This window comes from Prinia subflava, chromosome 3 (genome assembly GCF_021018805.1).
Source record: "Prinia subflava isolate CZ2003 ecotype Zambia chromosome 3, Cam_Psub_1.2, whole genome shotgun sequence".
In the NCBI taxonomy this organism is placed as follows: domain Eukaryota; kingdom Metazoa; phylum Chordata; class Aves; order Passeriformes; family Cisticolidae; genus Prinia; species Prinia subflava.
The window spans coordinates 88562972-88589821 of record NC_086249.1 but is presented as its reverse complement, the minus strand read 5'-3'; the positions used below and the strand labels follow the sequence as shown (position 1 = coordinate 88589821).

The window sequence follows — 26850 nt, the reverse complement described above, 5'->3', positions numbered from 1 at the left end:
ACCCTCACACAGCACTCAGTTAAAGGTTATCCCCAGTGTCAAGGATAGAGGCAAACTCGTGCACTAACTTAACTGTTGAAATTTGAAGAAAAACCCTGTGAAGTCAAACATTTTAATGAGAAACTAGTGTAGAAGGATATTTCCTGCAGAATCTTACAGCCCAGCAGTGAGAGGCAAAGTGCACATGCAACAATAAACCCTGAAGCAAGGATGCACAAGTACCATAGTAAAACTACAGGGTGGCTCAAAGAGAGTGAGGAAGAAAAACAGCAAAGAGGGAAGAGGTCCCACATGTTGCAAAAACATCACTGCCAATAACATGAAACACAATTTCATTATGAAAGCAGGCAGCAACTTTAAAGCAGCCATTGACACTGGAGAGCAAGGTAGAGCTCTGGCAATTCTCTACAGCAGACATGGAGACAGGGTGGTCCAACCCAGAACCAGCAGCAACCAGGAGACTGGGAGGTGACAGAGTGCCAGGAAGGGCACCAGACTGTGTGAAAGCTGCAGAGAGTAACAAACAAACCCAAAACATTCTTGGCAGAAGGATTCCACAAAGAACATTAGGAAGTATTTAAGACTCCAGCTGGCTATGCTGCCCCCAAAGAGGACACAAAAACCAAAACTGTTGCTGCTTTGCTGTTCTGAGTCTGTAGGTTAAGATCCACACTTGCACAATTCATCAGGGAGACAGATGAGACCAGTTTTTGCTCACCCTTCCTCACTCCACATCTACCTCTTCCCAGACCTCTTCCCAAATCCTGCCACTGTTACAGCACTTGCTCAGGCAGAGATGCCTGCAGGGATGCAGCAGCCGTGTGGTTCATGTAGCAAGGATGGCAACACAGCACAGACCAGTGAATAACCAAGTTCTGACTTCTTAGAACAGGAGGGCAAGGGAAAAACAGCATGAGTGATCTGATGATTGAGCTTAGGGCCCTTCTTCAAAACAAAAAGCGCTTTTGTAACGTGTAAAGGTGCTCTATATGCTTCTCTATCAAATGCAGGAATCTCGGCATTCACTAGATCAGTTTCAGTTTAGAGGCCATTAAGATACTGGTATTTCATTTTCAGGGCCTGATATGTGCTATCACTGTCTCAAAAACTGGCGGATTAATAAGCTACGACAACTACAGCTACATTATGAAGTCTTTATGCAAAATATTGGAAGAAAACTCCAAAGGCTGATTTATTTTCACTTGTTGGTTAAAATTCAGTCACGCTTTAATAACTGAAAACCAGAAATTGTGTAAAAAGTCAGATGATGAAAAAAAGTGAATAGAAAAGAGAAGTGGCCATACAAGAACAAGGGAGGAAAAAAACCCGATAAGATTAAGAATAGCATTTAAATATAAAAATTTATTTAGGTGAAGTCACAAACAGTTTGATATCAATTTACAAACATTTTATGTTATGCATATTATTGGAAATATTGAGAAAGGGAGAGGAGATAATGGCCGCTTTTTCCTGAAACAACTAAAGGCAAACCTTTACCATCATGTGCATTACTGGATCATTGTATTACCTTGACCATACCCCTTGGTATGTGAGGAAAAAGAAGAAAACAAAACACTGAGATGCAGAATGAAAACTCTGAATCAGTGAAAAAAAATTTTCATGAACACCAGACTACAAAGGTCTAGTCTGATGGTCAGGATTAACCATTCTACTAGGATAAAAACAGAATTATAACTTAGGTCAGTCATTATAATTAATGAAGAATTTCGTAATGCACAATTGGGCTATCTGGCAATGACAGCAATGGTTAATGCAGAACAATGGAGAGAGGATACTGAGCCTCACAGAATAATTCTGTTGACAACCTGAGTTATTATCCCGAGTGTATGATACTTTTTTGAGTCAAATACACATTAATGTTGCAGATACTGTCAATGAAATGGCAAAAATAACAGCTGTAACAAGACAAGTTATGATTTATTTTTTAAACAAATATCATACATAGGGTTTTGAAGTGTCCGGTTGTGATCTGCAAAGATCCAGGATTGCACACAAGTTTGGTCAAATGAGAAGGTTTAATCAGCGCATTAAATTGGCTTTTACTTTCAAAGTAGTATTTTAGGGCAGGATTCTCCTCCAGGAGAGTGTTCCTGACCTCATTCAACCAGTGTTCAATTTATTCACCTTCCTGAATCTTTGCCCTCTTTGGATAGTCTGTGACAAGTGCTGCGCTGCAGGAATTCCTGTTTTCCAGCAAACTGGCTTGCTCTGCAGGTTTGTAGTCCATTGTTACCATTGCTGATTGGGTAAAATGAATTTCCTACGTCTTCTCTAGCACAGCTTGCAACGCAACAGAAGCAGAGGTAAAAGAATGCACTAGAATACCAGAGCTCCACTTAAACACCAACGGAGTGAGGCTGTTGGCACCAATAAGAAATTCTGTATTTAACAAATCTGCAAGTATTTACAATCCAAAGTTATTCAGTTTTATAAATTAACTCACCCACTTAGTCTGACTCCCATTCCAACTGGTCTTCTGTTTTCATGGAGTCTGGAGAAAAAAAAGAGAATTGTCTGAAGTTATACATACAGACATAAATTTGCAGGAATGAATCTCAGCTATCCTACACACGTGCAAATTATTGCTCTCCAACTAAAACTAGAATTTCTGTTCTCTCCATGTAAAGAAAAGTTACAGCTCTTCACCAGTGCCTTAGAAAGGACAGCTGTCTTCAGACACAACTCTTTGTATACTTTGACTTCATTTTTACTGTTTAACCATCTGTGGAAATGCAGAACTAGAGACATGGGCACTAAACTAAACGATGCTGAAATTCAAGGAGTCTTGGAATAAAAGGGGGAATAAAATCCAGTCAGGCTGCCTAACACTACCCCTCAAAAATACAAAAACAAAATCAGATCAAACCAACAATCTGGGAAAAAGTTTATGTAAAACACCTCCTCTTGCTCTTGACAGCATGAATGTGGAAAAGCTTAGGTCCTGTCCAAAGCCTTAAGCCCATAAAAGGCTCTTCTCTCCCATTTTAATTCTCCAGTTCTTTTGCCCAAGTGTGATGTCATGTCTTATTTTGCTGAAGTAGTTTTACACAACATAAACAGAGCTTGCAAAGAGCTGGGGAGATATGGGGAAACACAGGTCACCTCCAAGAGATTATTTCCTTACTGTGACCTTGCCAATGATAAACTCATGCTTTATCCTAGGCCTCATCTACATTTGACAGCTGCTCAAACCATTATTTTATTTAAGGACATTTTTAACAGTTATAAGAGACTATATGCTAACAACTAAAAATGCTCTAATAACAGAAAGGTGGCTGAAACCACAAGAATTAATTGCACAAGTTCTACTTTTTCATTGTGCTGCTAAAGCACTACTCATTTAAAACCATTAAACTTTTGGGATTGTGTAACAGTTACAATAAACATGTTTATTTTTTTCTTTACACATTTTCTGGGGGAAAAAAATACATCAATGCCACTGATAAAAATCAACTCGGAGATTTCCATGAAATCAAAGGGGATCGAGACCCCTGGTGCCTCAGCAGACAACTGAACAAAGCTCAGCACTGACACACCAGCTGCTGTGGAAGTTACAACAGTGGCTAACATGACAAGCTGAAGGTCCAGTCTCTCATGAGGTGAAAACTATAAACCACTGCCCATCTGGTGCTCACATAAGATCTGCAGGAAAACAAGAACTGAGGTGTTCACCTTGAGAATGGAGAAATGTAAACAGACATATCAGAAAATGTTGCAGAACACAGAGCATCAACCACAAAAGGCACAAGGCCAACAGGCCTGGGTTTATCTATCTTACTGTCTGGTCTTTGCTCCCTTCCTTTGTCACAGCTTGGCCTAGAGAAGTTACTTTTGACAGGTACAGAAGGCAAGAAGACGTGGTGTGATACACCAAGTGCTTTCAGATGCCTTGAAAAGGGACCAGGTTAACACGTGTCATAGAACTTAGCCCCTCTGTGATGGCAATCCCAGGGAAGCACAGCATTTGATAAACTAGCAAAAATTCTTCTGGAAGGCAAAGGTACTTTCTACAGTTGTAAAAAAAAACTGGTTAGAAACAAACATGGCCAGTGTAACAGAATCTCTCTGTCACCATTCAGCTGGCATGAAACTCAAGATTCAGAAATTTTCTGTGCTGGGGATTTATTTGGCAGATTGCAGTCCCCAGTGTAAGAGAAGCAGCACAACCCCTAAGATAGACAGGCAGCACTTTGTAGCTGTGGAGCTCAGCGTGACACCTGAAGCAGGAGAAAGGGTGACCTGCCTACATCCACCACAGGTTGTACCAATTCATATAGTGGTGCATATACTGAAAGCAAAACAAGTACACAAAATCCTCCCTACTTCTCCTAATCACACTCAGCATCTTTTCTCACTAAACAGGTTGTAACTTGTGGATTAAATATAGTGAGCCCTAAAACACGTTTAATCTTTAAATCACAGGGAATTTGCACATTGTGGCCATTTTCACTGAAGTTTATCTTTATTCGTAACAATTTTTTGCCAGCCCACGCTGCCTGCAACCGCCCACATGCTCCCATAGTAACAGGAGTTTGTACTTTTTGCCTTACATACAGATAACTCTTATTGCTGAGAAAGTTGATTTTTAAAAGACAAATCAGAGGAAAAGAACAAAACCGCAGAACATACTTCTTCTAACGTCTTCAGGAAAATGCAAAAAGTATACCAGAAGAATTAGTGGGGTTCCTATTTTCTGGTGGCTGGAGCAATAAATGCTCAAACGTTTGCTCAGAGCATCCATCCAAGTGCACACCTCTCACGGTGGCCAGCTGGGCACCCGTGACACCGCGTCCCTACGGTCGGTGCCACGAGACGAGAGCTGCCGACCAAGACAAAGGCACCCCACTGCCCCTTTCTCCTCTTCCCGTCCGAGGGAGCACCGTGCCCAGCCGGCGGAGCAGACAAACCCGCGGCCACCGGCCCATCACACCTGGCTTTTCTCCTCCTGCTTGGGGCTCTGGCCGGGCGGTGGTGGCTGCGCCGGCGAGGCCTGTGTCTCGCTCTCCGCACGCGGGCGCCTGGGGACAAGCGACTTGAGGGGCGCCATCCACTTCATCCACAGGTCCAAGTCGACGTCGCCCCAGGGCAGTGAGGGGTTCTTGGCCGCCCGCCGCCGGAAATCCTCATCGTAGTTCATCCAGGAGGTGCCCCCGTAGGTGGCGTGCAGCTTGCGGATGGTGTCCAGGTACTTGAACATGGCTCCGCAGCGCGCCGGGTGCTTCTCGCACAGCACGCTGGCGTACACCAGGAAGGCCGAGACCCACTGGTCCAGCGTGTCCCCCGGGCGCGGGCCGTGCTCGGGGGCCAGCTCTGTGTGGAGCAAGGAAAAGAGGTCAATGAACTCCCCCCGCCAGATCCGCTCCTTGGTGGCCTTGGCCAGCTTGTAGCCCAGCGGCCGCCGCAGCCCCACGTAGGGGGTGGCCGCCGCCTCGGCCTCGCCCTGGCCCTGCCCCGCCGCCGCCGCCGCCTGAGCCGGAGCCGGGGCCGGAGCCGGAGCTGGAGCCGGGGCCGGGCTCGGGGCAGGGGCCCCGGCCGCGCCGCTCGCCGCCGCTGCCGCCTCGGCGCAGGGGCTGGCGGCCGCCGCCGCCGCCCCCAGCGCGGCCTGCCGCTCCAGCCAGCGCGGGTTCACGTAGACGGTCCGCAGGCGCGGCGCGGCCCCGGCCGCCGCCGCCGCCGCCCGCGCCGAGCCCTCGGCGCCGGGCTGAAGGCGCAGCACGGCCAGGGCGGCCGGCGCGCCGGCGGGCAGGTCGCTGCCATCCCGCCGCGGGGCCGGCTGGGCCGCCGCCGGCACCTGCAGCAGCGAGGGCGCCGCCCAGGGCGGAGAGCCGCCCCTAGGCCCGGCCGCCGCCGCCAGCGCTTCTAGGCCCGGGAGGCCGAGCCGCGAGCCGGGCGCCACCGCGCCGAGCACCCATCGGGTCTCGGCGATCCCGGCGCGGTCCCGGGGGCTCCGAGACCTCCCCTCCTCGCGGCGCCCGGCGAGCGCCGTCCCCAGCGTCAGCGGGGCCGCGGTTCCGGCCCGGCGGCGGCGGCGGCTCCGCCGCCTCCCACGTGGCATCGGCACGGCGGCTCCGGGCGGCGCGCGCCGCGGGGGGCGGGGCCTCGGGGGGGCGGGGCCAGGACCGAGCCCCGCCCCCGGCCGGCCCCGCCCCGCGGTTCGGCGGCCCCGGGACGGTCCCGCGTCCGCGGGAGCGGCGCTGAGGGGCCGGGAGGGAGCGGAGAGCCCAGCGCTGTCCCAAAAATAACCCCCAGTGCCCGTGTGTATGTGTGCATGCCCTCTCTATATACATCTAAACGTACACATCTGTACAGGATACGCGCACACATGTACAAATATGTACGTATTTAGTCATTACTATTGCTGCAGTATAGCAAACGTTTTGAGGTGTAACGGCATTACATCACTTCTCCAAGTATAAATAAGCCTCATTTTCCCCAGAAAATGACCTTTTTTTTTTTTTTTTTTTTGGGTGCTCTCACACAGATTCAGCTTTCCTAGCTAAAGCAGGTCACCAGCTGGGAAGATTGAACCCCACTGGAGCCAAAGCTGCGTGCTGGCTCCTTGCGTGGACCCTACTCCACAGCTGCTTCCACAAACACTGCTGTAGCACTCTCTCTTCTGGAGGAGCAGCCTGGAGTGCTGTGCTGAAGTGTCCGTAGATCAGTTCCACTGCAATAAAGACAAAAGTTCTGGAAAAAAAACCCCACTTCTTTCATTTTTCACAGAAAGACTGGAAAGGATACAATTTAGATAAAAGCCTTTTTGTCCAAAAAAAATAAATCTCAGGAATGACAAAGTTAGGAATTCTTCTGTAAGAAGAAAAAGTAAGGTGAAAGAGTGGGTTTGTGGGGGTATTTTTCTGCTTAATAAATTCTAAAGAAACAATTACAGTGAGAAAAAATTGCTATTTTTCAAATCACGCTTATTTTCAGGGAATTTTCAGAAGTCTGAACAAAACAGGCTTTATTTAATTTTTGAGATGACTATACTCTCATTTTGATACGAATTTTTTTTTAAGTCAACCAAAACAGGTGACAGTATCTCCTTCCAATTTCAGTTTAATGGGGCATTAATAAAAACAGCTATTGTTAAAATAACAATGAGACCATAGTCTCTCTAAAACTTACCCATGTAACACACTTATTATTAAGTTAGGTGGTAGGCATTTACACAAATTCTCTGAAAATTTTCTGAAGGTTAAGGTTTCCTTGACTTTGACTCCAAGTTAGTATTAGTTTAGAACCAGAAAGTGATTCAAGTTGGAGGAAACCTCGAGAGCTCTATATTTCAACCTCCTGGTCACAGAGGGGCAAAAACTAAACTAAGATTGCATAGTGCTTTCTTCAGTTAGATCTTGAAAACCACCAGTGACAGGGATTCCACAACCTGTTTCAGTACTGATGACCCTTATGCTGTGTCTTTCCAGTCACATTTTTCTCCTCTGTGTGCCCAGAAATGGCTTCCAAGAGAACCTGCTTTTGTGGTTTTCCTGAAGTGAAGCCACCAGCCTGTAGCAGCTTGGGTAGTCTTTGCTCTTTTTGAAGACAAGTGCAACATTTAGCCTTTTCCAAGCCATTAGGTACTTCTGCAAATTTTGATGGCCTTTCAAACATAAGTGGCCTTCCAGTGACATCACCCAGCTCTTTGAGCACCCTCAGATTCATCCCTGCTGGTTCCTGAGACTTGCATGAGCTGTGACTCCTCAAGAAAAGATCCACGACTTGGTCCTTTTCCCCGATATACAGGTTTTTTCACCTTGAGGCACAAAGGCTGGGCGACTTTGTTGGTGAAAGTCAAGGCAATGAAAGCATAAATAGAATCATGAAATCATTTTATGCCACTTCTACAGGTGTTTTTAAATAGCTCTAGGGACTGTGACTCCACCACTTCCTTGAGCAGCCTGTTCCAGCGCTTTGCCTCAGAAAAGAAGGGCTAGCAACATCACATCAGCTAGTATTATCTCACTAACCCTCTGCAGATATGGCTGCCTAGCCAGTATGTGGTGGTTGGAAGTTATCAGTAAAATTTGGGAATTAGGACTGTGTGTGTTGTCCTGTGCTTGTACCATGCCCACTAGAGCTCAAGCCTATTTCACGGTAGTGCTGCCGGGTCTCACGATAAGGCAGTTCATTGTGATAATGAACAGAAACTTCAAAAATAATCATTAAGTGCTTTTATTGCTGTTTCCTCTGAAAGATACAGACAGCAGCTAAGACCAGTAGCAAAACTGTGTACATGGAGCATCTCTATACATATGCTGCATTTACTTTTTGAATTGCAGCTGTGATCCTCCAGGTGTCTGTCTCATGAAAACTATAATTTTTCATGGGGGCTTTCATGAAGAAAACCAGCTGGGCAATAAGTAATACCTGGGCTGGGGCAGGTGGAAATAAGAATGTATTGCCTCCACTCCATTTAGAGTTGAGACTCATAAGCTCCTAAGTATGCTCCTAAGTATGCACTTATCTGATCGTTTCAGTCTCCTTTCACAGGCTGTGTGTGCAGTGTGTGAGCATCTGAATTGGAAACTTGGAGGTTTGCCTGCTGGCAACCGGCACTGCCCAAGAGTATCAGCCCTTCAACGTGGGCAGTGCACCTCACAGAGAGTGGCAGGACCTGTTTCTGGTGAATTTTGGAGGCAAATGTCATTGTCCCCTCTACTCGTTAAGTGATCTGTTAATTCCCTACAGCTCTGAATTTCCCCCTCTGCCTTTTTCCTCATGTCTTCCCATCCCTTTATGTTCCCATGATATGTTTGTAGAGGACGAAAAAAGCAAATACTTGGAGCCACACATATGTATAGTTGTATTGCAGATGTGTCTCTAAACCAAATTGCTAGAATGGGCACAGAACTGCAGAAACAAATGCAGATTTGTTTTGTGCCTCAGACCTTCCTTTTAGTCTCAAGCATGAGACCTTATTGAAGGCATTAATGAGGAGGCAAAATGAAATGAAGCTTTAAACAGAAACAGCTGCAACCTTAGCTGTGGAGGAACTTGGAATTAGGCAATAGGACAGTTTATTAAAATAAGAGGGGAAAGCTGCTTTGCAGACCAAAAAAGAAAAAAAAAACCAAACAACACAAACCCATCAACAACAAACCAACAACAGAAAAAAACCCAACAAAACACCACCCACAAAAAAACCTCATTTGGAAACATTACCTAAAACCAGAACACCTCCCTTTGAAAGGGGATGTACTTTTGTGCTGTTGCTCTTTATGAACTTTATGAACTTATGAACAAAGCCACAGAGCAGAGAACTGTCTACTCTGTTGGTGAAATCAGAAAGTGCTGCCATAGAGCATTTACCTGCACTGGCTCCAGGACCCCAGAGAGAACAACACAACCCTGCACTAAGGTTTGAGAAAATGCAGCATGAGGAGAAAATAACCAAATAAACCTTGTGTCATGCTAAAGCACTTTTTTTTTTTTTCCAAATAACCTTTTTCTAGGGAAATTTTCTAGGAGCTGCCTGCAACAGTTCTGGGGAGACTGGAGGGTTTGTGGAGATGGTGGGTTTTCAAATCAAAACAAGGATGCTCAGGCCCCATGGAATCAGCAGTCTGATTGTGAGTTCATCTGAGACTGGGGAGGTTCACCACTTGCACAGGAGTTGTCCTCGAGTATCTTCCACTTACTCCATAAATAAAAGTACAGGTCAGGAAGAAAAACAGGATTTCGTGTTGTGTGTTTTGCTTTCCGACTCAAAAAATGTAGCAGCTGTAGCGTTCACTGACACAATAGCAACAAAACCCACCCATGAAGCTCAAGGTTACTCAATAAAGTTTAAACACTAAGTAAATTACGATGTCCGGCATCCAGAAAGAACCTGACAAGCATCGCTGCTGAACTTCCCCAGTGAGGGAGGAAGACTCTTAAAAATTCCCAGCTAGAAGACGCAGGAGTCCGATTCTGGAGCTGAGGGGCTGCTTCCTTCACTCCAGGTGAGGAAGGAGCTGGCTGCCCTTATGGGGCTGCATGGTATTGTCCCTCTCTGCGCATTCTGTTTCTGCATTTCTTTACAATTTTGCTTTTCCCAAGTTTGTTCTGTCTCTCTGGTAAATATTTCCGTGCCTATGCTTGGAGTGAGAACAGAGAAGTCTCAGTGGCAGGTAAACACGTTCAATTACTTGTCCTGAGGAGCCTTAGCTCCACCGGTCCCATTCCTTTCTTTTTCTGTGGCCATGAGGTGCTCAGCAGAAGACTCAAAGGTCTCGGTGACCAGTGCTGCCCGTGGGGCTCACGTCCATGTGCCCTCAAAGCAGGTGTTTCATAGGATGGGAAGAGAGACGTGGGCCAGAACACAGTTACAAGTCGAGCTCCGCTGAAGCCCCTGTCCCGTGTGCTGCACAATGTAAGTATGCTGTTTATTGCTGGAAGTTTTTCCCGGAGACATCATCTCTGCCCGCCACAGCCGGGGGTTCCGTAAGGAGCAGCCGGGGCCGGAGCGGGACGCGGGGCAGGGCTCAGAAGGGTCAGACCGAGGCTTGGCTGCACCTCGGGAACGATCGCTCCGGAAAGCAGCTGCCTGCCGCTACTCGGTCCCTCCCCAAAACGCAGCGGCACCGTCCCAGCAGCGCCGTGCCCGCGCACCCGGCGGGGCTGCCTCGCCGCGCCCCCGACGTGGGCGAACCGCGGCGACACCGGGGTGCAGCGGCACCGGGAGCGGCCCCTCCCGCCCGTGTGGGGAGGCACACGGGCCCCGCCACCGCCGGACCCGACGGGGTGTGTGTGTGTTTGTGTGGGGCGGCCCGCGGCTCCCCCGCGCATCGCGGCCGAGGGGGGAGTGACTCTGGCAGCCTGCGGCGAGCCCAGATAAAAGCTCCGCTGCTGCCGTTTTCCCTCCCCTTTTCTCTCGTAACTTTTTTTTTTTTTTTTTTTCCCTCTCCCTCCCAGCAAAGTGACCGCGCCGGCGGCAGCCCCGGAGCAGCCCCAGCGCCGGACGCCGCCATGAGCCCCGCGGTGCCGCCGTCGGGCCGCGCCGCCGGGGGCTGAGCCCGGCCCGGGGGACGGCCCGGGAGCCGCTCCGCGCCGCCGTGGCGGGGGCCGGAGGCAGAGGCAGCGAGAGCCCGGGCAGGACCCCCGGCCGCCCCGCCGTGCCCGGGGCAGCGCCCGCCGCGATGTCGGCGCAGAGCCTGCTGAGCAGCGTCTTCTCCTGCTCCTCCTCGGCCGCCGCCGCCCCCGCCAAGAGCCTCTCCAAGCGGAGGCTCCGCCAGACGCGCAGCCTCGACCCCGCCATCATCGGCGGCGGCCGGGAGGACGGCGAGGGCGCGGGGCGGGCGCCGCGGGCGCGGGCCGCCGGCAGCCCCCCGGGGGAGCGCCGCGGTCCTCGGGGCGCCCCGCCGGCCCCCGGCGCCTCCTTCTCCACCCCGTGCACCCCGCTGGAGCGGTCGCCGCCGGGCAGCGCTCTCTTCGACGAGGAGAGCCTCCGCGGGAAGCGGAGCCCGGGCTGCGAGCTGCCCTTCCTGGCGCGCACCCCCTCGGCCCTGGCGCTGAGCGGCACCGCCGGCTCCGCCAACAGCATCTTCTCTTCGCCCCGGCGCTGGCTGCAGCAGAGGAAGGGGCAGCCCTCGCCGCCCGAGCCTCGCCCCGCCGCCTACGTCGTGTGGAAATCCGAGGTAGGCACGCCCGCCCCCGGGGACGGGCACCCGCCGCGCCGCCCTCGCCCCCGTCCCCGCCGCCTCCCGCCCGCTCCAGCAGCGCCCGGCCCGCGGTGGGAGCGCGGCTCGGCGGGACCCCGCGTGTCCCCCGCGCCGCGGGGCCGTCGAGGCCGCCGTGGGTGGCGGTGCCGGGAGCTGGCATCTCCGGCGCTGCGGGGTCGGATATCTGAGGTTCCCTCGACGGGTTCTATGTGTGGTTATCCCAAGCCTGTAAAACCTTCCTCTCCCATTTTCACATCTCTTAAACTGAAGTATGTGATGGCTTCTAACAAGATAGACAAATTACTTTTAATGCACACACCCAGTGCGCTGTGATTTATTTGATAACGCACGTGTCAGAACCACATGAGGAGCAATTGTATTCCAAGACAAATCCAACTTTGCAATGCAAATATTTATTCATTTAGCTTGGATGTCATCGATGTTGGGCTGCAGATACCATACCATTGTGGATTAAAGTTTTCAAAAAATGTGGCATTGTTTCCTGGTAGCAATTACTCATCGAGTTGGTTATGCCGAGCCCTCTGTAGCAGAAGTGGAAGAATTTTTTTTTGTTTTAAGAAATTCTTCATCTCCTTCATGGTGATGAGGTTTCCCGCTTAAGTGTTTAGTAGTGTCTTCTGGAGAACTGGGATTGGAAGGCAGTGTTTCCATTTCCATTTTGGATGAGCTTATTATAAATAGTTGGTAATAATTAGATTGTTGCAGTAGGATGTGGAAGTCCATGTAAAATGGTTACCTTACACAATAATACCAGATCCAAAGCCAAACGAGGCACCATGATAGCACAAGACTACAGAATGCAGTTTTCATGGGCAAGGGATTCATCTTACCCTGAGCTCCTGTATCTCCCTCTTTGCTTGGAGTATAAAAATTAACGTCTGCTGGTTGGCATAGAGCATCAACATGTGGGTGGCAACTTCAGGCATGACGCTGGCTAATGCTGAAAGAAGTGGCGGAGAATTTTACCAGTTTTAAAAAAATGGATTATTATGAAGTCTTGTAATCAGAAGTTACTCTTAGCAATATTTCCTCTTGATGCTTGAATTTTAAGATAGTAAAAAATCCATGATGTCAAAGAACTTTGTGGGATTTGTGGCATCAGTGGACAGTGAGATAATAGGTGATCACATTGATTAAGGATAAGTTTGCTGCTTATCCACTTATGATTTTATAAAACCTACCAAAAAGTATAAAATAGATAAGGTTTCCTGTGCAGAGTTTCCTGACTGAGTCCAAGACTCACAGATGTTATACAAATATGAACTTAGTTGTTCAGCAAAGACATGTACAAATTATAATAATCTATATTTAAGAAGAAACTGCACATACATAATTTTGATCTTATTCCTTCTCTTATTTTAGGGATGCGTCCTAATGGTTATTCAGTCTGGTCTCATTATAAAATAGCATTTTTTATAAAAGATTTAGTTTGCTTCCTATTTAGTTTTTATTTGAAAAGGTTCATTTTTTGGAAGTGAAGGATTTTTTTGTCTATGCAGCTTCATCCTGGCTGGGGCAAAGCAAGTGTGCTTGAGGAGATAAAAACCCCACATTTTGTTGGGCAAAAAGGAAGTGACTGCTTATAATATTATAACTTCAAAAGGTCCCATTATTCAAATTACTGTATTCTCAGTAGGAAATCTGTAGTTCCATTTCTGTTCAACTTAGGAAATAAAATACATCACAATAATGATTTTAGTCAGTCATAAAAGACAACTGAACAGATGACTGCCTAATGAAAATGAACATTGAAAGTTTTGGTTGCAGTATTTAAAAATTGCCATCCTGTTAGTCGGGAATAAAAGAAATGTTCATTGCAAAATCAGTTCTCTTTACCTGCATTTCAACACCTTCAGTGTGATTGCTCTTTTTAGGAAATACTGCTTTAGAGCCACTGTGGAAGCAACAGGGTTATGCACTAGGAGATGTATGTGGGAATTATCTTCTCCCCTGCTACCTTAAAAGAGTAAAGAGAAGTAAAAATGCCATGGAGGTTTCCTCTTCAGAGCCCCTTCAAAATTACACCTCCTGGGCAGGGCCTCCTGCACGTGTCCCAGGCTGGCTCAGTGGTGGCTCCATAGGGACGTGTTAAGGTGGGGTTTGCAGCCTGTGCTGGATGAGACAGTTCTGGTACCTTGGGCTGCAGGGTAGGGGCACCTGGGCCAGCTCTCCTCAGGTTTTAAAGCAGGCACGCCCCACTGATCTGGGATTTCTGTATGTGAGGCCACAGTGTCCATACTGGCTTTGTTACGAGGTCAGGAGAATAAAATGGATTGCTTATTTTACCTTTTTTCATTGTAATTCTTTGACTTCTGCATTTGATATGACCAGCCTGTCTACTGGCCTAGGGAGAGAAAGGTTGCTATCAAGTTCCTGCCACCATTCATAAATAATTTTTGATGGAATGCCTGAATGCACAGGGGATTTCCAGTTTCAGGGGCAGATCACACCTAAATTGTTACCCTGTATTCTTAGGTCCACAGACTTTTGAATGTGAAGCATCATCTGACAGACGTGTCTCTCACTGCCCAGTGACCTGGCAGTTCTTTACTGACATGTTGTTTCTTCTCATGAGAACATTTTTACAACTATAAAGATTATTTTTGGCAGAGGTTTACTCCTCTGACAAGCATTCTTTCACTTTTCTATTTTCTACTTATAAGTTGCTTAAATAAGAAAACCTGTTCCTGTGGAAATCAGCAACATTTCCAGTGGTTTCAGCAGGACAAAGCCAAGGGGGATTTTAATAAGGGAAAAAAAGTGTTAATCCTCAATTCCCATCTGATCTCAGCTGTCCTTTTATGCCATTTTCCTTAAGGAAAATTCACTTTCACTTGCAAAATTAAGTCTATTATGCTTTCATTAAGGGTTTCATATGCTCGAGTGAGTCTCTAAGTAAGCTAAATATCATGGACAAGATGGTAGAAATATCTAGAAATACTTTAATGTCTTGATTCTGCCAAATTCGTCTTACATTTATGCTAACATACTTGAGTAGACCTGTACAGGTTAAGGATGCAAGTGTTTACACTGATGGACTGAAATACATTTGCTGGGTCCAGAATAGCTCAAGATTAATAGATCTGTGTGAAGTCTCAAGTTGTGTTAATTCTTCTGCTTATTTTTCTGTCTTAAAGATGGTAATGGAGAGCCATAGCAAGTGGATAAAAAATATAGCAAATCATGGGAATGTATCTGAATAATCTATTTGTTATGAGAAACCAAATCTACATACTTAGACTTAAATGGCCTGATTATTTTGTTGTCATAGTCTGTGTGTTACTAACTAATTAAACATTATCATCTCCAACTAATATGCTTTTTTGGGGGGAGAGAGCTGATTTGAAAGTAATGGTAGCATAACATGTGCAGCCTTCCCACCTTCATGCCTGGGCCCTGGCCACAGGGGGCAACATCCTTAATTTGCAATTTGCTTCTCAATAAAATCAGGTTGCTGTGGGTGGACAGCTCAGCCCTTCCACTGCTCCTCCTCCTCATCACTTACCCTGCAATCCACCTGCTCACCCAGCTTTCTGTTGAGCCTTACAGGAGAAGTTTTCCATGGCATGGGAGGGAAGGTTGTCCTGGTTCCTCACCAGGTTTTGGGGGAGAAGCCAGGAGTTGTCTGGGTGCCTCCTGCGCTGCTGGCTGGCCAAACTGTGATGAGCTGCAAGGACACTGGAGAAGCTAATCTGCATTACCAGAACAACATTAGTTTAACTGAATTGTTTTATAGCACGGCCACCAGAAGTTGTGAATGTTCACAGTACAGGTTTCAGCTGACAGATGCTTTGGGAGGTCAGCTTTGGTAAATTCACTGGCTTGATACTTCAAGAGTTTAAATTGATTGGGAAGGTGGTGTAGATTCTCTCTTTCCTTGTAGCAAATGAGGGTCCTCTCTTCTCTCAGGCAGCCAGTGAGAGGACAAGAGGAAAGGGCCTCAGGCTGTGTCAGTGGAGGTTCAGGTGAACAACATCAGTTGTGAGCACAGTGTCTGTCACCCTTAAGCACCTAATGCAGAGATTGTGCTGTATGGAAAAATGGAATATGTTGGAACATATTCCCTTGCAGAGCTCTGATTAACTGTCCTGGAAACAAAATGGGGGTCTAGCATGTTTAAGTGGATAACTTGCATTTTCTTTCTGTTTAAATGAGTTGTGTGAGAACTGTACTTCGACAGATTTTTTTTTAAAGTAAAAACTGTATGTGCTGGTATTTTTGTTCTGCTTTATTTTCTTCCCTAAGACATTCCAAACCACTGGACACACAAATTAGTCTTAGCCTGAGTCTGCTGCATTCAATGCTGTAGGAGTTCTATAATTACAAAATTTGGTGGGCAGGAATGTGTTCCTCTCATGACAGGAATGCAGTTAAAAGTAACTAAATATATTCAGTATTTCCGATTTTGGCAAATGGACTCTTCCCATTCTCAACTAAATTACGTCTGAAGACATTGGACGAAAATATGGGAGTTGATGGCTCGGACAGACAGAATTTTTCAAGTGTGCGTTGCTTAAGTAATAAGAAAGGAACTTGTGAAAATAATAGAAATGAGACTGAAAAGTAGTTTTGAATAATGTCTAAAATATTAACAGCCCAGACTGCTGTCTTGCCTTCGTGGTGGAATTGAAACACATTTAATTTTGCAGACTCTATTGCATGAAAACTCCAGGTGTGACAGCTTGTAGGTGAAGAATATTTCAGAAGTCTCTTCTGTAGTCTTTTGGCTCTATAAGTATTAAGACTGTACAGGTATTAAGCCTGTTTGGGGTATTTTTTTTTTCCTTCCAGATGTAAATATCATAATTGAAACCATCAGGGAGTTCTGAGCAAGTAGGGCTGAATAGTCATGATGGCATAGTAGTAACTTCAGCAACTTCAGTAACTTCAGATATCAGTATCAGAGTTGTAGAGTTGGAATTTTAATATAAAATATGTGCTAAAAATCAAAATTATAATGTCAATCCTGTCTTAGTCTCCTTAAACATGATATAACCCTGCTCATATTTGATTCTCTAGATATGTGGCACAGTATTTGAGAGCATAAACATCACTGGAATTAAGCTAACATTTTAAAACATAATTTTTGTACATCCTGGGTTCCACTAGTTGCTAACTGAACCAGATGTCTGGACTGTGGGAGAAGAGGCCAAATATTCCATTCAACTTGTGGAAACTGGCAGGGGAGCAATAAGGATGTTCATGGCAGGGTTCAGACTTCATTTGACATTGCAACTCGTTGGCCAATTTTGGAAGGTACTGCCCTTTCAGACTTCAGCAGAGTACTCGAATGTGTGCCTTCCTTTTGGCTGGTGACTACTCATCAAACCAGAGTATCAGGAAGGAAGCAAAGCCTTTAGTTACCACTTAATCCTAGGAATTTACTTTCTTCACCTCACTTTAAAACTTTTGTATCAATTATTGTGTACAATTTTTAAATCTGTGCTTGTTCAAAATAATTTCTGTTATTTTTTATCTATTTGTATCCGTAACAATAATACATGTCAATGGAAATATATGTGGAGGCTTTCTGGTTGAGTTTTAGTTTTTCCTAGATGTGTACAGACTGGCTATTTCAAGTTACATGTTTTTTCCACTCTGGTTGTCAGCTATGAATTATTAAATCCCTGGGAGAGTTGAGAGTGTTTTTGAAGGATTTGATGAGCTTCCAGTGCCTGATGCTCGCCACATTGTTGTACTGGAACCAGCTGTTGGGTACCACATGTTTGTGTTTTTGGACCCAAGTAGGTTAGGTACTGTGTCTCTGGCTCATAAAACCAAGCATCAGTTTCACACCCTAAAGCTGTCATCCCTGGGTCATCATCCTCACAGTCCTGGCTATGGGAACAGCTTGCATCAGCATCCCCAGTTATGAAACCAGAACTGTCTTTCTGGATCTTCCTACTTCATCTCTTCTGTATCCTCTCAAAGAAAAAACCTCCTGACTTACAGCGTTTACCCATGAGGACTCTGAGTGTGTAAGGTCACAAGGAGATTTTTGGCACCACACTTGTGAGGATGCACACGAGCAGTCAGCCCAATGCAGAAACTCCCCTCGTGGCTGCTGGGAACTTGCTTTTGTCTTTCTCGCCCGCCAAGTTCCTGTTCCATGCCCTTGGACCTTTTTAAGTTGGGCTTGTTTTTTATCCATTTTTAATACTCCTTGTGATGTGTATATTCCTTTAGCGTCCTTGCCAAACATTAGAAAGGAAGAAACTTGTTGCTTTCATCACCTGAAATTGATACAAAAAAACCCCCAAACTTCTATTCCGTATCTGTTGCCTACTGTTTGGATTGGCCAAATCAAATGTTAATGAGTACTTTTCTCATAGTTGGACAAACTGGTGTTCAGCAAAGAACAAAGTATGTTACAAACCTTGCTAACAAAGGAAGGATTCCATTTTAGGGTTTTCAGTGCAATTAAGATTACTTTTTCATTGCCTTGGCGTTAGCCTGGACTTGATTTTCAGTGATGGAACTGTACGTCCACTGAGCGTCTATAACTGATTTTGCAAGAGGAAGACTAATAGAAATTTTCCATTTCTATTTTCAGGTTTTATTTACTTTATCCCTTTGTTTTCTGTACTGTTGTAATATGGCAGGATGGTTTCTGAGCACTAACTTTTTCGGTTTTTCTCTGAAGGGTAATTTCAGTTGAGTAGCACCCTACTGAGACTAATGTGGTGAGAAACCAGTTGGCTGTGCTCTGTTCAGTTTTCATTTGCCTTTCCCTGTAAAAATTTAAAAATACTCCTCCTACAGGAAATGTTTTCAGTTCTGTTATGTCTTTTGCTTCCCACAGGAGGTATTTCTTTTAATTTATTGAATAAACCCATAAAAATTTTGGCACAATAGGGGCTTTGGGCTAGCTGTTTAGGAGATCTTACCATCTTCTGTTTTTAGATGTGCAACTGTTTCTTTGTACAGTGCTGTGAGGCTCTGGGGCCAGCTAACAGTTATGTGAAATGGGAGAATTTGAAGCTAAAGAGTGTGGATTGACACATCTGCTGTCACTTCTCAAATATTGTTACTTTGATTGCTCGTAACTCGTATTTATCCTTCTTAAATCATAATCAATCCCTTTTCTATTTCCCCTGTGTTCAATCTTAAAAGGATTCTGGGGAATATTTTGCTCTCAATCTCATCACCACAATTCCTTTTGTAAGTGTATGTGTGTATAGGAAGGTTAAATCCTCGTAATGTCCTGGTTGGAAATCAGCTCTATTTAACTGTTAATTTAATTTGATGACAGGGCAGACTACTATTTGAAAGGGGTGGTGGGGAAAGAGAGACCTTACATTTTAGATTACATTTAAGATAGATTACATTTTCATGCTCCAAAATAAGACCCTATCTACTGTATCATAAATTAGAAAAATATGGTTGAGTTTTCTTGTGGCTGTTTTGTAACATTCCTACTGACAAAATATGGCATCCTCTTGCTCATTGCTTCACGACTGTTTCTCAAGCATGTGTTTGTGAATGTGACAGCTCTTGTGCCAGCACAGCACAGGGACACGTCTTGTAGGTCTTTAGAAGGGGCAGTGGACTCAGAAATGCTACACAGAGTGGGCTCTCCCACAGAGTGGCTTCCAAACCATAGCAAGCCAGGAGAATGAGGCAGCCAAATTGTTTAAATAGACAGAATTAGAAGTTTTACTTATTTTAGAGATAAAGTGCCTTGATTCTGTATTCACTAAAGGAATGCAATGTAATTGGCAGTCAACGTATATGGAGGGTTTTAAAGCAACTTTTTAGCAGAATAGTTAGTAAGATTTATATTGGCAAACTTGCATATTTTAAGGCTCTGGCACACTGTCCAAAATGCTTCTCAGTGCTTTTCTCTGCTTGAGGTATGAGCACATATGATTTCCTCTCCCTGCCTAGGCTCAGATGGAACCTTTAATTTTCATAAACCTCTCCTGAACAAAGGCAGAGTGAATGTAACAAATAAACATTTAAAACTTTTTAATCAAATAAACAAATAAACTTTTCTTTCTTGGAGTAAATTGTGTAACAGAGCCTCCTGACTGATCTTTAAAAAGCCCAAATGCAGGTAAATTACACCACCTCACGTGGACCAGAGGAAACCAAGTTAATTAACTCATTTAACGAGCTGTGGAAGGTGTGTAATGTGGAGAGCAGGATACCTGCATACTGAGCTGCATGAGCAGAAAGGTAACTGGCAGGTCAAGGGAAGTGACTTCACCCTTTGGAGGCCACATCTGGACCCCTTTGTACAAGGGAGGTGTTGACAAGCTGCAGCAAATGGAGTGGAGGGCCATTAGGACAGTTAAGGGATGAGAGTGCTTTTAATGCACAAGAAAAGGATGAGATTTGTTTCAGCCTGGAGAGGAATCAAGGGGGAATGGAAAGCCACTTTTACTACCTACATGGGGACTAAGGAGAAGATGCAGCTGGGTATTGTCAGAGTTGCACAATGACAGTCACAAATTGCAGCAAGAGGAATTTTGAGTAGATCTAAGTCAAAAAGCATTCACAGCAGGAGTGGATAACTATTGAAATGGGTTCCCTAGAGAGGCTGTGGAATCTCTGTTCTTGGAAATTTTCAACCCTTGACAGGTCAAGGCCCAAGGGGTTCAATCAAATTTTGAAGATGAGACCCAGCTTTGAGTAGAAGATTGGATGACCTGCAGAGGTCCCTTCTGACCTAATATTTTCTGTGATTCTGTGGCTCAGAGTATCATTTCTTTCCACAGTAGAATGAAAACTGCTGTTCTCCCTTGTGCTACAGCATAACTTTGATGGGACAAAAGTTGCTGAGTTGCAGAAATTATGATGTTCTCCAGTGCCAGCATTTGAAGCAGGCTTGTAGGAAGGGTAATTTCTTTCAGTCAATCATTCTCCAACATTGTTGGTGTGTTTCTACTCTGTGAGGAATATCCTACTCTTACTCTACTCCTGGTGTCTCATAAATGCCAATAAAGCCAGGGTAGCTCTTTAAAGATGTCTGTAAAATTCAGAACAAACCCCAGCCAAACCCTTCTGAAATTCACGTGTTTTGCAGAGGCAGCTGGACAGTGCCCTAGCAGAACTTCAGCAGGGATTTGGCAGGGAACTTTCAGGAATTGCCAGGTTGGTTTCCTGTCACCTCATTTAACCAAGCCAGCCTGCTTCTTCCAGCACCAGGGAGCCTGAGAAGGGCTTACACCTTTAGGACAGAGTGTTGTTAGGACAGACTTGTTCTGATATTGAGCTTTGTCTGTTTTTGTGGGTTGTTTACATTAAAAAATACTGAACATTTGGGAAAACACCGTTAACTTTTCCTGCCATTTCATGGTAGTTCAGTGTGCTCATGACAGGCTGTGTGATGTGCTGCCTAAAACACTTCAGTTCAGTGCCTGAATTAAAATGATAGTACAGAAGCATTGCTGTCAATTTAGCTTTACTAACTTGCATTTTTGTCATGTTGTGTTATAAAAGTAAAAATAATCTGTGAGAGAAATGGAAGAAGGAAAAAAATTGAAGAGGTTTGCAAGAAGGAAAGGAAATCTCCTGCTGAGACTTGAGATGGGAATTGCATTAGATACACAGAAAAATAGGTGTGGCAATAAGACTGTTCAGGATTTGCCTATATTGTCTTACACAGCAAGAGTTTAACCTGATATTGACCTTACGATTTATGAGCTTAAGGGTACAGTTATGTAACTGGGATCAGTCAGAGCTAAACTAAACTGGAATAGGCAGATGGGGCCACACAGCCTGGAAAAAGCTGGTACTAAATTGGCTTGCTGGAATAAATGCTTCCATTCTGCTATTTAAAAGGAGCACAGGTCATAATTTACTGCTGTTTACAATGCAGCAGTGGGCTTTTTTGAGCTTCTGAAGCATGTTGATCAGTATCAGATCTGTGTGTCTTTTCCTTGCTCTTGAGAAATTATTTTGGCAGGTCTTCATTTAGCTGGCAGAGGTTTTGTCAAGCAGGTGCAGCCTCCAGCATTGAGTATGAAAATGGGCTGACAGAAGGATCTTGCCCACAGTAAAACAAAGCTTTGATAGCTTGGACTCAAAACCCTTTTCAGTCTCGGTAAGTACTTTTTTCCTTCTTGGACCAGAACATAAGAAGAGGAAAAGGTGATTCCAGCTGTGTGATTCAAGTAGAAGAAGATAAGGAAGGGCAGAAGACAACACAGTGGGGTACATGAGTAGCTGAGTGAACATCAGCTGGGCTGGAAAACATGATTGCCACTGAAGTGCCTCCACCACCGGGCAGAGGAGAGCTTTGCCTTCTGTGTGGGTGTCCCTGCCCTGGCTTGCTCATGGTGTGATGTCCTGGTTTGGTGCTGGGCGTGCTGAGCTCAGGGTGCTCAGGTCGAGGCGTGGCTCAGCACGCTGTGGCTCCTCTTGCCACACACCTCAGTGTGGCTCGGTCAGATGGAAGGCTGGTGCTGGGCCCAGCGGTGTGTGGGCTGTACTGGCTGCCACAGCGCTTGGTGCCCTGAATCGTTCTCACCATCATCTCTGCAAGGAGATTTTCTGAAGCTTTTGACTCACTTTTGAGGATGAACCTTGAGTTCCTAGATTATTTAGGTAGTTTTTGAAATCTTACTCCAGATCTTTTGTATTGTTAGATTTTATTATTCTAATTAGAGCCTTCTTTCTTTCTTCTTCCTTCCCAGAGAAGGACTGTAGTGCTGAGGTCCTCTACACAACTGAATACTGGTTTTTAGCAGTAAAGGAGTTTTAAGCTTTGTTCATGTTTCCTTGTGCAGTTTTCCATTTTAGTAGCACTTTTGGCTGTTGCTGTTTCAAATGCTTCATTTGTGCTTGTTTTGTGATGATAAATGTGTGCTTTAGCACAACCTGCTAAATTATATTTGCCTTTACTATTGTTTGTTGCTTCCTGCTTGTGACAGGTATGTTGTTTTTTTAGAAACACATCTGGAGACTGTATCAGTGCATAGTTGAAGTCCAAATGTGTGCACTTTAGCTCTTTAAGCTGGTAGCATCCAGCTGATCAGATGGTAAATGGAAGTTCTGATTGCTGTAGAATGTGGGGTCTGGCATAAGTGCCAAAATTAAAAAGCGAATATCTGCTGTTCTTTGGTAACTTATGTTCTGTGATAGCTGGCCTGGAGGGGACTCTCAGGGAGGGAGCTAGGCTGCACTGCTATATTTGTCAGAGCTGCCTCTCTGGAAGTCCTTTTTAAGCAAAGCTCTCAGGTGTTTGAAGGCGTGTTTTTTGGGAATCTGTCTGACAAACTGGCTGGAAACTAGATATCATTTTGCTTTCTACCAGGGAAATCCTTCCCTTATCCTGAAAGGCTGCTGAAGGCTACAGCCCTGCAGAGACAGCGAGGTGCCACTGCAAGAGCAGTGGGTGGAAATAACAGCATGGTCCTTACTGCCTGTGCTCCACAAGCACAAACCTTCCTGCCAAAGCTGCTGAGTCCTGATGATGGGGTAGGGAACAGAGAGAACCCTCATCACCTGGTAGGTTGAAGAGCTGTTGAGCCCTGGGAATAGAAACACTGGAGCAGAAATGAGCTCATCCTCATGGTCATAGTGCAGTTTTGGTGGCCTTAGTCTCAGGTGGCAGGATACCTTTCCTAAGTGGTTTGAGCTCTTGGAGACCTTCTTCTGGACTAAGTCCAGCTACTTGGACATAGCATTCAGCATGAGATTTAACTATAGAACTTTTTTGAGCTGAAGATAGCAGGTTTAAGATGAATTAACTTGAATTATGGGTGAAAAGAATGAGATTACTGCAGTGAATTATTTATTCCTGGCTTCCTTACAGTTCTTTGAAATACACTCCTTTAGTTGAGATGAAGGCATTTAATAACCATATTGCTCTGCTGGAGGGTTACTGGCCCCTTAATTAAAATAGGACCAAAGCATTTGTAGGAAAGCAGGAGCTCTTCTTGTGCTGGATCTGACTCAGACAGATGGAGGTGGAGTGGAAGCAAATGGGAAAGGAAAAATATGGCAACATCTGGGCCAAATCAAAGCAAAGCTGGAAGGGAGCAATCTGTTAGGGTGTTCCCAAAGAGAATGTGAGGATTTTTGTAGAAGGTACATAGCAGGGGGAGCTACAGAGAGGCTTGCTTGCTGACCCTTCTTGAAAGAAAATCCAAAACCACAGGAGGCTGAAAACAGAAAAGCAAAGGAGAGTTTGCATGGCATGTTCCTTGGAGCCAGTGATCAAGGGCCAGAAGAGCAAGGGAAGGGATTTTCTTCCAAGTTTGAGTGCTGGGGGTGTTGGTGCAGCAGAAGCAGCTGCTGAACTGTCGAGGACACAGAAAAAGCAGCATGTGGGAAGTGTAATGGGACCCCCCATCAGGTCCAAAGGGTTTTTTGGTTTTTTTCCCACTGTTTTGGTCATTTTATAACCCAGCCTTTTCAGGCAGACAAGCTCTACTGGGGAAAGGCATGAAAGATTTGGGAAAGGCTGGGATGACTGAACAGAGATCTGTAGATCAGTGAGCATGGTGTGAGATGGAACTGGGTTAGCTGTTGTGTTGATGCACTCAAAGTGTCAAATATACATTTTGGGATAAGCAGTTGAATTGCTGGGGCTTGCCTTGGAAGGGAAGATTATTTTGTGCAGTGGCAAAGCACTATTTATTTGTCAAACCTTAATGAACCCTGGAATTGAACCCTGTAGGAGAGAAATTGGGAATTACATCTCTATATTATCACACCCTCTGTGAGGTAGTTGCCCAGGAAATCCAGGCTGCAAATGTTTGATGGGAGAAAGGAGAACAGTTTAGGAGCACAATAAGGGTAAAGGAAAGTAGAGGTACTTTGGGATGCTTGAAATTATTAACTGCAGGGTAATTCTTTAAGCTTTACGACAAAATGTTTTGACTGTAAAATACATTTATTTTTAATACATATATTGTTTCTTTCTTTCTAAACTTGAAAATTATGTTTTCTGTGTTATATTTTTGCATGGGAAATACTCATTGTGTCTGTGCACACTTTGCTGCCGTGAATGATTACCACATGGAAAAATGTTAATTTAACCATTTCACAATGATTTAAGTACATCTGGAGTCCAGGTTACTAAAAAGCTGTTACTTATACAACATTGCAATGTACAATGTCAGGAAAAAGAAAAATAAGACAAAATGTTCTATTTCTTAATAGTGTAAGTCAAGGTTTTGTTGTCCATCTCTTTTTGTTTGGTCAGGAAACATCTCCCAGCTCTGAGAGATTGTTTCCTGGGGATGGGACCCTGCCAGGCTGGGTGGGTGAGGGTTGCAGTGGGTGATGCTGGGCTCCTCAGAGGTGTTTGGCTGTTCCCTGCGCTGAGTCCTGGGATGTTGCTTCTCATTCCAGCACGGCAGCTCCACCGTTCTGTGCACGGCCACATCGGGGACACCCGTGCTCTGCTCACGTGGCTTTGGGTGTCCCACCAGCTCCTGCAGACGCCTCCTGGGGAGGGGTTTCCAGAACACTGAGGCACAGGAGTGGTTGTGAGACCAAATAGCTGCAGGTCACTTGCTTCCAAAGACAACTGGAGGGCTTTTGCCTTTACTTCAGAGTGAGGAATTTGTGAATTATGCTCAACTGGCGCAACATCAATGTGTAGAAAAGGATCTAACATACAGAATTTGAAAGAAATGAAAAATATTTTTTCCATGCTTTGTATTAGGATAACTCTGGAAGTATTCTGTTTCTGATTTTGCTTTTGTTCTTCCCAGCTTTTTAAGAAATATTTGAACTAAAAGGGTTGAAACAGTGCTCAAGACCATTGAGGGAAAAATTAATTTGCTCAGCTTGGAAAAGGATCCATTACAGATTTTACTGCAGGAACTATGAAAGTTTTTGCATTTTCCTTCTTCCTCCCCTGGTGCTATGAATCAGAGCTACAGCCACTCTGTAAGAATATATAGTTTATTTACAGTATGCACAGCTCAGCTGCTTGTTAGAGTGTCTTTTGACTTCCTCCCAAGGAGTGGGACAGAAGCAGTGGGCAGGTGATTGCTTGGTCCTTAGGAGCTGCCTGGGGGTGACTCATTGGAGCACTGGCAAGGGACAGGGCTTGAAAAACCAGAGCTTCTGCTGAGCCTGTGGATTTGGTGGCTAATCCACACAGAGCTGTGGCAAGCATCTGCTGTGAGGGCTGGGTCACAGTGCCACATGGCCCTACAGAGTAGGACAGTGGCGCTTGGGTGGGGTTTGGCAATCGCTGCTGGGTGTTTCCCTGATGGGGGAGGGGGATGCAGCATTAGCTATTTCTGGAAACCACACAGCCTAGAGAAATGATATTTAGCTGTTAGATAACTGGTTTAAATTGGGATTATGCCCAAATTAGGGATGAGACAGTAAAAATGAGTGGTAAGAGTATCTGTTGTTTCTGCCCTGACTGTGGGGGGTTGAGGGACAGAAATGGGCATCCAGCAGTGTGCAAATCCATGGAGAATCCAGAGAATTTGTGAGGGCATCCCTGCATCACAGGTCACCTTGCATTGCAGAGGTGATTTTTACATTACCATGGTATCTTGGCACCCTATTTGTGGGTTAGGACATCACTGTACAAGGTGTATAAACACAAGAGACTTTTATTTCCAGAAATTTTACAAAAGAGAAAACAGATAGATAGAGTTGCACCAAGAATTGTACAGAGACAAATTATGCTATGTGTTATTCAATGGACTCAGCAAGCAAATGTTTGGCCTTGCTAGATTTTAGGGATTCTTAAACCATGGGGACATTGTTATAATAATAAGCATAATATCATGTCATGTCATGTCATGTCATATCATATCATAATATTTAGTGGTAATTTCTTCAAAAGTGAGGGGAGAAGTAGATAAATTCCTAGTGCACAAAACTGGGTGACAGAGACCCGACATGATGGAATGAACCAGTAGAAGAGGATGATGGAGAGGATGGGACTAGTTAGGAAGGAAAATGTTTAATATTTGATGTGATAACAGATACAGAATGAGATGCAATGGAATGCTACAAAGAAGTAGGTGGCATCATCAAAGCAAAGATGCCTTTGCAGAGCATGGTGGGTGAATGTAAGCAGAGCAGCATTGTATTGGAAAGGTGGGGAAAGAGAATACCAGAGCCACTGAGAAGAAAGCAGTCTGCACAGGATTTCTACCCGAGTTTTGTATTGAAAAGGCTGTGTATTGATAATTTGTGTATAAATATAACTTCCTTTAGCTCCTAGACAAGGGTCAGTGAT

The 26850-nt window shown here is 45.2% G+C and overlaps 2 protein-coding genes across 5 annotated transcripts in view; one reads left to right on the top strand and one right to left on the bottom strand.

The window, feature by feature from the left end:
* Window positions 1-1342: 1342 nt before the first annotated feature.
* Window positions 1343-6282, bottom strand: LOC134548242 (skin secretory protein xP2-like). The gene is made up of 3 exons (XM_063392832.1): window positions 4952-6282; window positions 2465-2512; window positions 1343-2378 (listed from the first exon to the last, which is right to left on the bottom strand). The coding sequence occupies exons 1-2, from the start codon at window positions 6074-6076 to the stop codon at window positions 2504-2506; spliced, it is 1134 nt and encodes a 377-aa protein (XP_063248902.1). The 5' UTR covers window positions 6077-6282; the 3' UTR covers window positions 1343-2378; window positions 2465-2503.
* Window positions 6283-8703: 2421 nt separating this feature from the next.
* The window catches only part of ARHGAP6 (Rho GTPase activating protein 6), a 316515-nt gene continuing 298368 nt past the window's right edge, over window positions 8704-26850 (top strand). The window contains exons 1-2 of one of the 4 annotated variants that reach the window (XM_063392827.1): window positions 8704-10375; window positions 10918-11639. In XM_063392827.1, coding sequence (XP_063248897.1) covers window positions 11142-11639 — 498 coding nt within the window. In that variant the 5' untranslated portion in view covers window positions 8704-10375; window positions 10918-11141. Of the gene's footprint in view, window positions 10747-10917; window positions 11640-21596; window positions 21733-26850 lie in introns of those variants that run through there. The other 3 variants (XM_063392826.1, XM_063392825.1, XM_063392830.1) reach the window with 3 other exon arrangements.

What these genes read in the sequence shown, in the direction of transcription:
- LOC134548242 (XM_063392832.1), bottom strand. Translation starts at nt 6,076, where the DNA reads ATGCCACGTGGGAGGCGGCGGAGCCGCCGCCGCCGCCGGGCCGGAACC.